The 13,879-nt window shown below is 39.1% G+C and overlaps 1 protein-coding gene across 1 annotated transcript; it reads left to right on the top strand.

The window, feature by feature from the left end:
- The first annotated feature begins 4,259 nt into the window (after positions 1-4,259).
- Positions 4,260-13,071, top strand: RAB5IF (RAB5 interacting factor). The gene is made up of 4 exons (XM_032218665.1): positions 4,260-4,532; positions 8,076-8,179; positions 9,914-10,043; positions 11,474-13,071. The coding sequence occupies exons 1-4, from the start codon at positions 4,374-4,376 to the stop codon at positions 11,513-11,515; spliced, it is 435 nt and encodes a 144-aa protein (XP_032074556.1). The 5' UTR covers positions 4,260-4,373; the 3' UTR covers positions 11,516-13,071.
- Positions 13,072-13,879: the final 808 nt, after the last annotated feature.

Here is a 13,879-nt window from a genome sequence, read left to right as displayed (position 1 = left end):
GTTTATACAACATTTTTACTCAACCAATTCTTTGGATTTCCTGCCCGCAATGAATCATAGACTCACCTCATGAGCTTTGTTCACAAATTGCACTAATGTATTCAGTCAATTGTACAAAGAAAACTATTCAACAGATATCACAACCTGTAAATAATGGGAAGGAATAAACCTTTCTAGCAAGTATATTTTGATTAGCTCTTGTTAAAATGTCCCGGGACAGCAAATCTTTCCTCTTTTTTTGTAAGGATCTCATCAATTTTATTATTTCTTTGTCCAACCATATGCAGAGTTCATGCCTCAGAAAGGAGAGGTTTTTTAAAAAAAATTATTTAACTAAACTACTGTGAAAGTTTGGTTTCTATGTTCTGCAGATATGGACATGAGCTCATTATGATTTAATGTTTCACCACAGTTGGCCTTAAACACAGAGCAGTTTGAAAAACTACATATCCCCACTGTGAGAGCAGTGGGTTATGCAAATATTGTAAATTCTCTAGTGCCTTAAATCTCTCAGGCTGTATTTGCTGTCCAAGGAGAGTGGGACTCCCAGGTAAAGCCAAAGAATAGGCCATTGTAAAGACTATGGAACATAGTCCCCCTCAGGGAGAAGGGCGGCCTATAAATCTTAATAAATGAAATTAAATGAAAATGATACTTTTCTGCCACCTTGTGGCAAATGTGCATAATTCAAAGGTGCTAATCACAAAGTATCCAAAATAAAACCTTGTTTTTCATTTACATTTAGTAAAATGCTATGTGTTGATGATGTATTTTGCAACAGGATATTTTCACTTCCTTACATTGCAACAGACATAAGTTGTAACACATTTAGCAGTTTCATGTATTAATGGGGCTGTCCTTGAAGATACACCTCCCCACACCCAAAGCTTTAATTGGTTCAAAAATGTAGTGGCTTAATTGATAATGATTGATTGGCTTCAGTGTGCCTGTGTAATGTCTCTGTTTTATGAACTGCCCTAATTTCCAATTGCTTCCAGATGTGATTCAAGATGCTGGTCACTACCTATAAACCCGACATGACATAAGGCATGCTTATTCTATCACCTATAACATCTACCTGACCCATTTAATTCTGAAGGGTCGGTGCACTTTGCATTCCTTCAATTAAATGCTCCCTATCAGGATCCCAGAAGTATACCTGCCACAGCACCTGCCCTCAGGAACAAGATTCCTCCCAAGATCAGGATAGCCTCTATTCTGCTGTTGCTCAGAACCACAAAAAACTCTTCACCCAGTTCTGTAACAAGGGAGGGTGAGACCCCCTCCATACTTTATCCCATCTGATCTTTAACATTTGCCATCTTTGTGTGTGTGTGTGTGTATGTATATATGTGTGTATGTATATATGTATGTATGTATAATCTATGAAAATCTACGTGTGTATGTATGTATATATATATATGTGTGTGTGTGTGTGTGTATGTGTATATATATTATACGTGTATTATATATATGCAGTTATATGTGTATTATATATATGCAGTAAGAAAAAAAGACCAGCATATGCTGGTCTTGTTGTATTCGAGTCTTTTCCAATGTAAGATTGAGATTGGTATGGCAACGTTTTGGCGAGGTCTCACTCGCCATCTTCAGGCTGGGTTTTGGACTTAAAGTGTGGTCGGACCTGCTGTCTTTCTATAAATCTTGGTGGGCGGGGTGTGGAGTACTGGCTTTCTTTCAGTAAATGGAATGATTGGTTGTGTGGTTGTATCATCATTGGTAGATTGGTGCTGGCTGTGTGTCCGTTGTTTCGTGTTGTAACGGCCTGGGTGGTGGGAGGGGCTCATTTGTTGACGAGGGCTGGTTTCCAGATGTCTGGTAGGTGGGAGGTATCGTCACGTTTATTCATGTTGTGGGGGTGTTTCTCTATTTCAATAGCTTCATAATTATTCTCTTGTTGAAGTGTTCAGTTTTGAAGATTAACCTGGTTCCTTCAAAATTAATTTCATGTTCTGTAGCTTTAAGATGCTGGAAAAGGGAGGGAGTTTTTTTCTTTTTTTTCTGACTGCGTTTCTTGTGTTTTGCGATGCGTGCATTTATTCTCCTGTTCGTTTGTCCTATGTATGTTGCAGGCCAGATTTTGCATGGTATTTCGTAGACTCCTTGATTTTCTAGATGGATTTTGTCTTTGGGGTTTCTTAAGATGTTGGGTATTTTTGGGTCAGTGTTGAAGGTGTTTGTGGAGAATTTTGCTGATTTTATCTGTGGGGCATTTGATGGAAGGAAGAAGGGCGATGCCGTTGTCCTGTTCTGTGTCTCGGTTTTTGGGGGGAGTCTCCCTTGGATTAGGTTGATAATACCATGCAAATTACCAATTATATATTAATTGTCATGAACTAGCCAGAATGGTTGGGAAGTCGGCGGCATGAAGTTTAATAAATAAATTTTGAGGGCATTTCCCCCCCCCCTTTGAATCTCTGATTACAAACCTAATTGTTTTACCAATGCAATGTAGCGGTTCCACCACAAAACCGCGCTCGACTAAACCGCGCCCGACTAAACCGCGTCGCTGATGTCATCAACAGGGCGACAACAGCACGGAGACAGAAGCACGCTGTAAACCCTAAACCTAAAATTAACCCCTAAACCTAACCCCCCTAAACCTAATCCTAAACCTAACCCTTAACCTAACCTTTAACCTAACCCTTAACCTAACCCTAACCCTTAACCTAACCCTAAACCTAACCCTAAACCTAACCCTAAACCTAACCCTAAACCTAACCCTTACCTTAAGTTGAATCGGCTTGCTTTCAAAGCGCTATTTAAAGCGCCCTTCTTTCTCCGTGCTGGCTGTTGTTGCCCTGTTGATGATGTCAGCGATGCGTTTTAATCGAGCGCGGCTTAGTCGAGCGTGGTTTTGACGGGTCACGCAATGTAGCATGGCATAATGGTCACAAGTGCCAGATTTTGGTAACAGAAAGTAAATGTAAGTAAACAGAAGTTTGGGATTACAAATCTTGGAATTTCCAAATAACAGAGGAATAGCCCTGGTTTGGGAAGGCTGACATAGCCTCAGTGTCTGCAGCTTTAATCCAGCCTCTTTCACTTCATATATATGACATCCACACCCATAACTAGGATTCTCAATAATTATTGTACTTATTTCTCCAGAACCCAAACTAGATAAAACAAAATTTTGCATGCCTCTTATTCTAGGCAGGGGTCTTTCTACATATTATTTCAGTAACAAATCTGTGTTGAAGCTACATAATAGAAAATATGTAGTATCCAGCCTGAAATAATATACAGTATGTATGTATTATGGATGTTTAGATACCTCAATTTACACCTTCAGTCATTATACTCTGGTAGCATACATTTCAATAGTGTTAAATCTGTTTGGTCTCTGTAACTGCTTTTTTCTTTGGAAGGTGGGAATATTAAAAACTTAAAATAAAATTGTATGAATATTTGGCAAGGAGAGTAGTTTCCCACAGGACTTCTTGACAGAATTTAAATGTGCTAATTAGTAACTTATTAAAGTAGCATTTTTAATTTTCTAAACTATCCTCAAAATATTAATCACAGTAAAAATGTGTATAATTAATAAGGTTGTATATTAGGCACAGTCCCTTGAAAAACGGGCAATTCTGCTCATACGTTTTGCAAGGCCTTCTCCCGTGTTTATTGTTCCAAAGGCATTTATAATTTTTAACCAGTTTCAATTATATTTCAGCAATTTCTTTTTAATTGTCTCAGTGGCGTGGGTTTTGTTATTTTAATCATACGAGCCTCTCAAAGCCGCGTAAGTGAAATGGGCGGCTCTATAAATTTAATAATAAATAAATAAATAAATAAATAAATAATTGATTGATTGATTGATTGATTGATTGATTGGGTAGTGGTGTCAGGAAACATACCAAAGGGAGCCAGATGCCCAGCTTCTCCTGGCCATTGCAGAGATGATATATAAGCCTCGCAGAAATGATATAAAAATATGGTTTATTTTGCGTACGGTCTGCGCTTAAGGCTAAGAGTTTACCCATCGCATGATGCTTACAAACACCCATAAGAACTAACCACCAACTAGCAAGTCTCAGGGGTAGCATTGGAAGGCCGCCTTGTAGACTTGAAATCTGCATGTTCCCCCTCCGTCTCCGATGATCGCCTCCAAAACGCGACCGAAGAACATCCCGGCTGTTCCATAAGGAAGAAGCCTCGGTGTTTTTTCTGCTTCACCCGGCAAGCGCTTCGCGCCGCTGGATTAACGGCCCCTTTCTCTCGCCGTAGGGCGCTGGGATCATGTGATGAGAGCCACGTGGCTCGGGCGACGCGACCAGCGGGGCTTCAAGCGGCTCCCTTTACCTGCCGTGACCGGGGCGCGTTGAGCTCGAAGTGTGGCGCGGGGGACGATGAGCGGCGGTCGACGGAAGGAGGAGCCGTCGTCGCACCTGCACTCGCAGCAGCAGCAGCAGCAGCACCAGCACCTGGTAGCCAACGGCGGCGGCGGAGTGTTGCGGGCCTCCTTGTGGGGCAAAGCCTTGCGGAGCGACTCCGCCTGGGAGGACAAGGTGAGGCCTAGACCGGGTGGACGGACACACAGACACACGCACAGCAGGCTGGCCGGGTGTCTACTGGAGGGCAGGTCTCAGCCTTGCGCTCGCGGGCGACGGGCTGGGGCATCCTGGCGTTTTTTGAGGTGGTGTGTTGGAGCGGCGGGTGGGGAGACTGCCAGTCGGTTCTCCTAAAGGTCAAAGCGGAGCCCTCGTAGGCACCCAGCTGGCAGGAGTCTCTGTATGTCGGACACTAACACAATTGAGAGAGTCCCGAGGTGTTTCAGGAGAAGAGTCCCCCGCTCCTCTGCTCACAACAGAATCCCTTAGGCCACCAGGCTCGAAATTTTGGCCTTGAACAACCTAGAACTACCTCTGACCTGAGCGTAGTACACAAAATTATTCACTACAACGTCCTACCTGTCAACGACTACATCAGCTTCAACCTCAATAATAATCAGGCAAGCAATAGATACAAACTCAAGGGAAACAGCTCCAAACCTCATTGCGGAGAATACGACTTCAGCAATAGAGTGGTCAATGCCTGGAATTCTCTCCTTGACTCCATTGTTACTTCCTCTAATCCCCATAGTTTAACCTAAGACTGTCTACTGTTGACCTCACCCTATTCTTAAGTGGTCCTTAAAGGGCGTGATCATAAGCCCACCAGCGTGCCTACTGTACCTGTCCTACTGTCTCCATTTATTTGTACCCATTTACTATGTTCATATTTATGTTTATACTTAAACCTGTTATCGTTTACATGTTTGACAAAATAAACAAAAAATAAATTAAAACAGAGCCTGCTGGGTTGCACCTTGAGTTGTTGGGCAAGAAGGATGGAAGATGTGAAGGACATCAACACTTGATTAAGGCGGCGATGTTGCCTGCCCAGAAACCGTTGGGATTGGTGTCAGCCCCTTTTGCTGGCTTGAGGTGGGTGGTGATGTTACAGTTTCCCCACCAAGGAGCATCTTGGCAGTGTTTTCCCCTAGATCAGAGGTCTTCAAACTTGGCAACTTTAAGATTTGTGGGCTTCAACTCCCAGAATTCTCCAGCCAGCTGGCTAGAGAATTCTGGGAGTTGAAGTCCACAAGTCTTAAAGTTGCCAAGTTTGAAGACCTCTGTCCTAGATTCACAAGAGATCAGTAAGTGGAGAGCTTTTCCCTCCAACTTTGGCTGGCAGGCTAACTGCCATGAAACGTTTAACAACGTTTGATCTTGATTGCTGGATTGCTGCAATGTGGCCTGCTTTAGGTTGCCTTTGAAGATCATTAGGAAATGGCAATTGGCAAAGAATGTGGCAATCTACTAGCTGGCAAGTATTGTGGCAACACTTAAAATTCTGGGCGCTGCCTTGCCTGCCAATCTGTTTCCAAATAGAATTCAGAGTACTGGATTTGACCTGGAAAGAATCCCACAGGGTTTGCATCTTTGTTATTCTCATGTTACTCTCAGGACCATCTTCTCTAAACAGAATCTTCCTATACTGTCCAGACAGCCCAGAAAGCAATGCTTTGGGTTACCTTCTTCCTCACTGGAATGTCAGAGTAGGCTCTCTCTTTTTTGGGGGGGGGGGAGGTGGCCTTTCCCTTATTTGGAACACATACTCCCCACCCCCAGGTCTGAATTTTACAATTCAGAAAAATGTAAAGGGTTTGCTCTTTCGCTAAGTTTTTATGGCCAGAGAGTCCCTTGTTTATTAGCCTATCCCTAATTATATTTCAAGTATATTTTAATCAAATTGTTTTCATTAAATGTTTTTAGTATGTTTGTGAGAACCAGTTTGGTGTAGTGGTTAAAATCATTAGGGTACAGACCAGTGGTGGGTTGCAGGCGGTACGCCCCGGGTGCACCAGTGCCTACTCAGCACCCGGTACTGTTCCGGTACGGTGCTCCGGAGGGCCCGCCCGAGCTCCTTACCTGTATTTGATCTTTTTGGTGCTTATGTGCACGGAGCGCACGGAGTCTGCGCAACGCTCCACCGAGCAGCTGGAGCATCATGGAGGCTCGCAGAGGCAGCGCAAGAGGTAATTACGCATGTGCGTGCTGCACGCATGTGTATGCACACTGCGTGTGTTCAAGTGGTGCATGCTGGGCCGGTTGCAATGGGATCCAGAACCCACCACTGGTACAGACTGTCAGTACAGACTACTTTAGATATGAAGTCTGGTGGGTAACTTTGGACCAGACATTCTCAACCTAGAATCCTAGAAAGAAGAAAATGGCAAACCAATTTTAATTAATAGGCAAGAAAACTGTGTGTGGACTTATCCATGTAGTTATCAGAAGTCAAGACCGATTCAAAGGCATTAAAAAGGTTTCAAAAATATTTATGTAAGTTTCCTAATGTTTTTAAAATTGGATGATATATAGTTTAGATGGATAAATAATATTCCATATGTTGTGATTCATTTAACGTAGAGTTAGCATCTTGTGCAAACAGTTTTTTTGTTTTTCAGAGTGTTTAGTTTTGATTTAAGCAATTAAGATGTTTAATGGGGGTGGAGAGTTTGAAGAACAGTCTGGATACTGTTGAAGCTAAAAGCTTAGATTATGTAAATTATAGTTTAGCATGATGAGTAATTCAGTTGACCAAGGTTACACAATTCAAAGGCAAGGAACAGGAGGAGCTGCTACCAAGTCAATGGTCAGATAAAAGAAATCTGACTTCAGGGCATATCTGTAACCCAATAAACATCTGCAACAAGACCCAGTTTAGTTCTTAGGAAGAATAAAGGGAAGGTGCACAGAAATGATTGTGACACTATAACTTTATAATAAAAGTAGTATAGGCCTGCATGAGGTTTGTTTCCTAATCTGGTCTACTTTAAAAGGCTAATATGTAGTCATAAAACATGGGTAGGGAATATAGATATTAAAATTAAGCTCTTAAAATCATAAGTTCTGTATAATTTCTATTTCACTATTGTGAAACAAAAGAAGCTGGAATCTGATTTTAGAACCAAGCAAAGTGTCTTATGGTAGAAAGTACATCTTTTTTCCATCGTTTCATAGCAAGTGGAAGTTCGTTCTAATCTATTGTGTGAATTAATTATGCTTTTTTTTAAACAGAAGAATTCAGGCTGCTTGTTCAGCCCATTTGTAAATAAAGTGAAATTAGAATGACATAGAGATTAGTGAGCTGATATTAGCTTAGATTTAAACCGTGGCTTGACAATGAAGCTAAGTAGATACCTCACTGAATCAATAACCCCCTCCATCTCCCAGTTGTTATGAGATTAAAGTAATTTATCTAAGCTCCTTGAAAGACAGGTGGATAATAAAAAGACCCAAAAGAATGTAAGTATATACCTTTTACCCTGGAATTGAGATAGATTTCCAGATAGGATGGAAATAATTGCAGGTGTCTAATTTCTGAATCTCCTTTTAGTTTTTCAGACCTTCTCGAAATGTTTGTATAGTTCTTTTGAATTAGGCAGGTGAAATATCTTGAGAACTTAGATATTCCTCTACATATATTGAATGTGAGATATTCCTCTACATATATTGAATGTGAATATTGGTTCCATATGAATTTTATATTGTTTTTCTCTGCAGGATGAATTTTTAGATGTCATTTACTGGTTCCGGCAGATCATTGCTGTTATTTTGGGAGTGATCTGGGGAATTGTTCCACTGAAGGGATTTGTGGGTATAGCAATGTAAGTTTTTTTTCCATGTATTTAAAGACAATCATTTTTGAAGTTGAAATGTTTAAGACAAGGGATATATACTTGAAGCATATGGGTTTTGTACTATACATTTATTTGTGCTTGCAAAGTTTTCTCATAGCAGTTTGTAGGAAAGAAGTTGACAGATACAGAAAGCTTCTTAAATTTAGTCAGAGGGAACATGCACCGGAGCATCAGAAAAGATTTTCACAGAAAAAACTGGCTGCAGTGCATGAAATAAAGAAAACGTTGAAAATGCATCCATTTGCCTGAAAATATTTGTCTAGAAGCTTAGAATGTGTTATTTATTGCTGAAGTGTATTGCTAAGTGTATATGCCGCCCAATCCCGAAAGACTCCGGGCAGCTTACAAAAAAAAGAAGAAAAAAGAAAAGAAAAAGAAAAAACAAGAAAAAAAGACAGTTTAAAATCACAAAACCACATGCATTCATTCTAATCGGGGCTGGACCTCAACTCCGTCATCCTTAAATGATAATAAAGGGAGTTTGTGTAATAGGAAAATGTAATGCCTTCAATTATTTCTTCTAAATCTATTTATAGACTTATAGATAAATATCTACTTCTGGCTTAACTTTATCTAGGAGGTTATGATAAGAAAGAATATCATCCATGTTTCTTGAATGTAAGCAACCCAAATTTTTAATAAAGTCAAGATAGTATGGGTTAGAGACAGAATTCATAGTTCAGGTTCACCTGAAATGAACACAGAGCAGCAAGAAGATAATCAAAATCTTTGATTCCACATATGTAATGGGAAAGCCATTTCTAGGTTCTTTCTGAATTTAGTGCCACCTGTTGCTTTTAGAGCTTTAAAATAGGATACCTCTTCAGTACTTATTGTCCTTTTTTAATGTTATATTGTTAAAGGGTTAATGCATGTGCATTCAGGATTCTTGTTTGAAGCAGGCTTGTAAAAGACACAATCTACTATTTAAATTCATTTGGGAGAGGCTGATAACAATAGTAGAGATAGTCCGTGATTTATGACCATAATGGATCCTGTCCATTATAGTTGTAAGTTATGTCAGTCATAAAATGGATCATTTATTTGAGCAATCTAATTTTGCAAACTTTTTTGTGGTGGTTGTTTAGCGACCACCATGGATATTAATAGTAGTAGTTTATTAGTTTTGTATGCCACCCACTCCCGAAGGACTCCGGGAGTGGGTGGTATTAAGTGCACCAATTGTTTGCTAAAACCAGATGTGTGATTATGTGACCCAGGGACATGCAAACAGCTATAAATTGCTGAATGCCTGAAATGTGTTCACATGACTGCAGGGAAGTCCATCATAACTCTGAATGATTGCTATATGACTGGTCGTAAATCAAGACCTACCAGTGTTTTAATCTATACTGGCAGTACAGATTTGCAGCATAAGGAAAATTGCAAATTCTGGTCACGTGATTGCAGAATGTTGTAACCTGTCATAATTGCAAGCCAAGTTGCCAAGCACCTGAAATGCCATGGATAGATATGGGGGAGGGGTGGCAGTTGTAACTTTAAGAACAGATCAACAGCAACCTTTTTTAAAAACCCATTGTAACTTTGTACAATTGTTAAATGACTGGTTATAAGTTGAAGACTATGTGTAGGGAGGGGCTGCTGTTAATTTCAGTGATAACTGAAACAAGAAAGCCGCTTGATGCCGTTGCATTGTAAATTGACTGAACATCTTTCTCTTTTTTTCTCTCTTTCTTCCAGATTCTGCCTCATAAATGCTGGCGTCCTGTACCTCTATTTTAGCAGTTTTCAGCAAATAGATGAAGAGGAGTATGGTGGAACATGGGAGTTAACAAAGGAAGGCTTCATGACATCTTTTGCTTTGTTTTTGGTAATTTATGTTACTTGTTTGTAGATTCCTGACATTATATGCACAGTATAAAACAGGAGGTAGATTATCATCCCAAGAAACCTCAAGAGCTAGAGAGGAAAGAAATAGATTAAATTTAGAAATGTAAATTACATGTGGGTAAAATAATGGATATTCTTTCCCCTACTAAGAATTTAAAAGGCAAATGTATAACTTTTAGAATTCAACATAACACGAGCAAGCTCCCCATTGCAAAATTGCATTGTTTTTTCCCTTCAGCTCAAAATTATGTCTGTTTGCTCTTGGAGAGCAAAGACCGCACCCCAGTGGCTTCTCTCTTGTCTGAGTGGAGCTGTGTGTGCATTGGCCCGCCGTTGACATTGCCCGGTTCCCCTTTCCCCCAGCCAGGCCACCAAGGTTGGGGATCACTGTTTTATGGCCTACTTAGAGGATGGGGAGTATAGAGAAATGGGGAATTGGTTCTGCTGATGGCTGTTGCATTGTTGATGAATTAATCCAAAGTACTTAATGGTAAAACATTTCATTACAAATTATGCTAATTTGTACAGAAAGATATATGTATCTGTGCAAGTGGGAGTGCAATGAAAGCTTTTTATCTGCTCCCTTTTTCAGTAAGTATATTTGCAAACTTTTGACCATGAATTCTCTCTAATATTTTTATGCGCAAGCTATAGCATTTAATAGAAAATATTATAAATGCCACTATTAATCTTCAGTATAAAGTAATATAGAGAAAAAGGTGATTCTGTTTAGAGTATAAATCGTTCTGTTTAGTTGTGGTTAGAAGATGGCACTTACATTCTTGTTCAAACATATACAATTAGTGTATACTTATAACATATACAACTCGTTATAATGTCTCAAAGCTTCTGGTTGGGATACAAAATTTTGATTTTAGATGTTTACTCTTTATACATAAAGTATCCAGTACTGTATCTTTGGTTGTTTCCAAGTTTTCATACATAAATATAAAAAAATTATAGAACAGTAGTTTCCAAAAGGGGTGCAAAATATTTTGATTTTATTATACTTACGGTATATCCATTCTTATGACTGTTCTAATCTTAACAAACTCTTTTAATCACATTCTAGTAGCTAATACATCAGAATGCTGATAGGATCATTTTGAAGTCATAATATTGAAAAAGTTTAGAAGAGCATAATAACATTTCTGCTAGGCCAGGGAAAGAGATGTAACAGAATCAGAACATTTTTACCTTGAGATGATTTTTATTTGCCTCTCTCCTGCTAGCACTAAAAAGCAATGAGGTTTTCTGATACTAGTCTAAAGTTTTTTTTATGATCCCTTAGTGTAGTAATGTTAATAATGCAGTCTTATTCAGAAGGAAGAAAGCAAAATACATTCATACTTATAATTTGGTAAAGTTTAAATCTTTTTCTTATTTGTTCTTATCTCTGCTTCATTTCAGGTTGTTTGGATAATCTTCTACACTGCCATCCATTATGATTGACAAACTCAGCCAAATTAATTGTCTTAACTGAAGAACACTTTAAGAACCCCTTTGGCCTATGGAGAGGTAGAATAAGCCAGTTTTTACATCCATGGTCCAAGGAGACGCAACATGTCTTGTGGATTCTAAGAAGAAAAGTTTGATCAGTCTTAGTTTAAAAAGCTGTTGCTTTTCCAGAACTTTAAAAAAAAGCCATTACAATGCTTTGCAGACAGCACAAGACTTTTCAACCTTTCAGCCTTCTTGGTGACTTCAACCAGTATGGCAATGACAAAATCTTTATATCCTAAAAGGGTGATTCTGTTAATTAATGTGCGTCGATTATCTTGTTCTCTTTGAGATCTATTCAGATTGTGACTTGTCTTCCATTTGTAAGACATACTAAAATGGTAGCTATCATGAAGCATATGGCAGGAGGAGAACTCTGCTGAATGTATTATAGAACATAGATTTTGATGGTTCTCAGCTGCTTTTGAGGAAATTAAAGCTCTGATCTGATTGTATTAAGTACTAATGTCTTTAAATGGTTCATCCAGGGTCTTAAAATTTTGGTCGCTTAACAATGTAATAAGCATAATCTTCAGATGGTTTCCTAATGTTTTGAAATTTTAACGTATTTACTGAGAAGTGTGAGGCTTTCGTAGCTTCATTAGGGAACTTCCCAAAACAATTGCAGTGATTTAGAAACATCTTAATATATTGGTTAGTTAACCAATTCAGTTTTCAGAACCTACCTCAGAGCCCAGTGATCTAAATGCACAAAATAACAGATGCTTCAGAATTCAATTACTTTGGGATTGTTATAGGTTTTTGAAGCTGAAACATAATACAGAATAATACAGAATAATTAAGGCAGCTAATATCTTGTACATAGAACTAATTTTCAGATAGGAGTAGACTGAAATTCAGTGTTGATCTTGTATGATTATTGAAAGTATCAGAATGAAAAAATCTATTAATTGTACACAAATTAGGCTACTTATGAGCTTTAATTGTACTGTTAATTATTTTAAGATTTAAACTTGTCTATATAATTATTTAATAATTTCAAGAAGAAGCTATTTCCTATCTTAAGTTAATGTAAGTAGACAGAAAATGGAGTTGTTCATTAAGACTGCCTTATAATGAGAAGCTGTTTTGAGTCCTAATATGCCGTGGATAAATTTCCAGTTCTTTTTACTTCTCTTTTAAACGCTTAAACGTACATACTTCTTTTTTCACAAGTAGCTTTCCATGTATTCTCTTTCAACATTGTCAGGTCTGTCTCCCTTTTTTGTAGTTCACTTTTAACATCAGGGAAGAATTTAGCCACAGGAAATGAAAGACAAAACTACTAAAGATTGGAGAGCCTTAGCAGAGGTTCTCTTGCAGTTCTTCATTGCCAACTTAAGTGTTCTCTCCTTCAGTTTGAGGAGATACTTAGACATTTTGGTATTCGCTAACTTTAAGCTGCATTTCTCAATCAGCGGGTTTTTTTTTTTCAAAGCTTGAGACATCTACCAAATAAGTAAATCATTTTATACATGGAAGATCACTAATAAAGATCACTTTAAGAAGCTGGTGTAATGCTTTTTTATTGGTATTGCCATTTTTAAATTTTCAAGTAGTATTTTGTAACTGCTTTGGCCTTAAAGTAGTTGGATACTTGCTTTTAAAAAAGAAGATGGCATGGTAGGTTTTTGTTAAGAGATCTGGCCATAAATATGAGTTTTAGTATTGGAGGATAATCTTGCTCTGCCTTTTACTTTGGGATAGTGGGAGAAAAAACTCTTGCCTTCATTTGTGGAAAAACTTTTTTTTACTGATTTTAAGATCTAAGTTACATAAGAGATACTCTTGGAATTGCATAAAACTGTTGGGGTTGGGGGAGAGTTAGAAATGGAGCAGATTGCATCTTTAAAATATCTCCACCAGCAAACATTAGCAGACATGCTATGTGATTAAAGTTATTGTTCCTGCACTAACTTCCATCATGTTGATGTCTCATTACAACCGCAGTGATTTACTATCATAACTCCAGGTTCAATTCTGGTCGTAAGTCATAGGCTACCTGTATGGAGCTAATGGCCCCATGCTGCACCCCAGGGGTGTCAAACTGGATTTCTTCAAGGGCTGGATCAGCATTGTAGTTCTCCGCAGGGGGGGGGGGGGAGAGAGAGGACGGATGCTTCCTGCAGCACCCTGCTGGCCAAAATGGGGCTTGGGGAGGGCACATGTGGCCCCCTCTGCCCCATTTTTAGCCTGAACAGCCTCCTGCGACACTTTACTGAACAAAACAGGATGCGAGGGCCCCGCACACGGCTCCCCCATGCCTCCTTTTTGCCCTCTATGGCCTCCTGCACACTACATACCCATAAATAGTCC

This window comes from Thamnophis elegans, chromosome 5 (assembly GCF_009769535.1).
Source record: "Thamnophis elegans isolate rThaEle1 chromosome 5, rThaEle1.pri, whole genome shotgun sequence".
Taxonomy (NCBI): domain Eukaryota; kingdom Metazoa; phylum Chordata; class Lepidosauria; order Squamata; family Colubridae; genus Thamnophis; species Thamnophis elegans.
Note: the sequence above shows the minus strand (reverse complement) of the source record. Positions and strands in the feature narration are given on the sequence as shown.

Bases quoted from the DNA above. Each gene is read 5' to 3' on its own strand.
- RAB5IF (XM_032218665.1), top strand. From the start codon at position 4,374: ATGAGCGGCGGTCGACGGAAGGAGGAGCCGTCGTCGCACCTGCACTCG. The intron at 4,533-8,075 runs GTGAGGCCTAGA...TTTTCTCTGCAG, and splicing joins ACTCCGCCTGGGAGGACAAG to GATGAATTTTTAGATGTCAT. The intron at 8,180-9,913 runs GTAAGTTTTTTT...TCTTTCTTCCAG, and splicing joins GGATTTGTGGGTATAGCAAT to ATTCTGCCTCATAAATGCTG.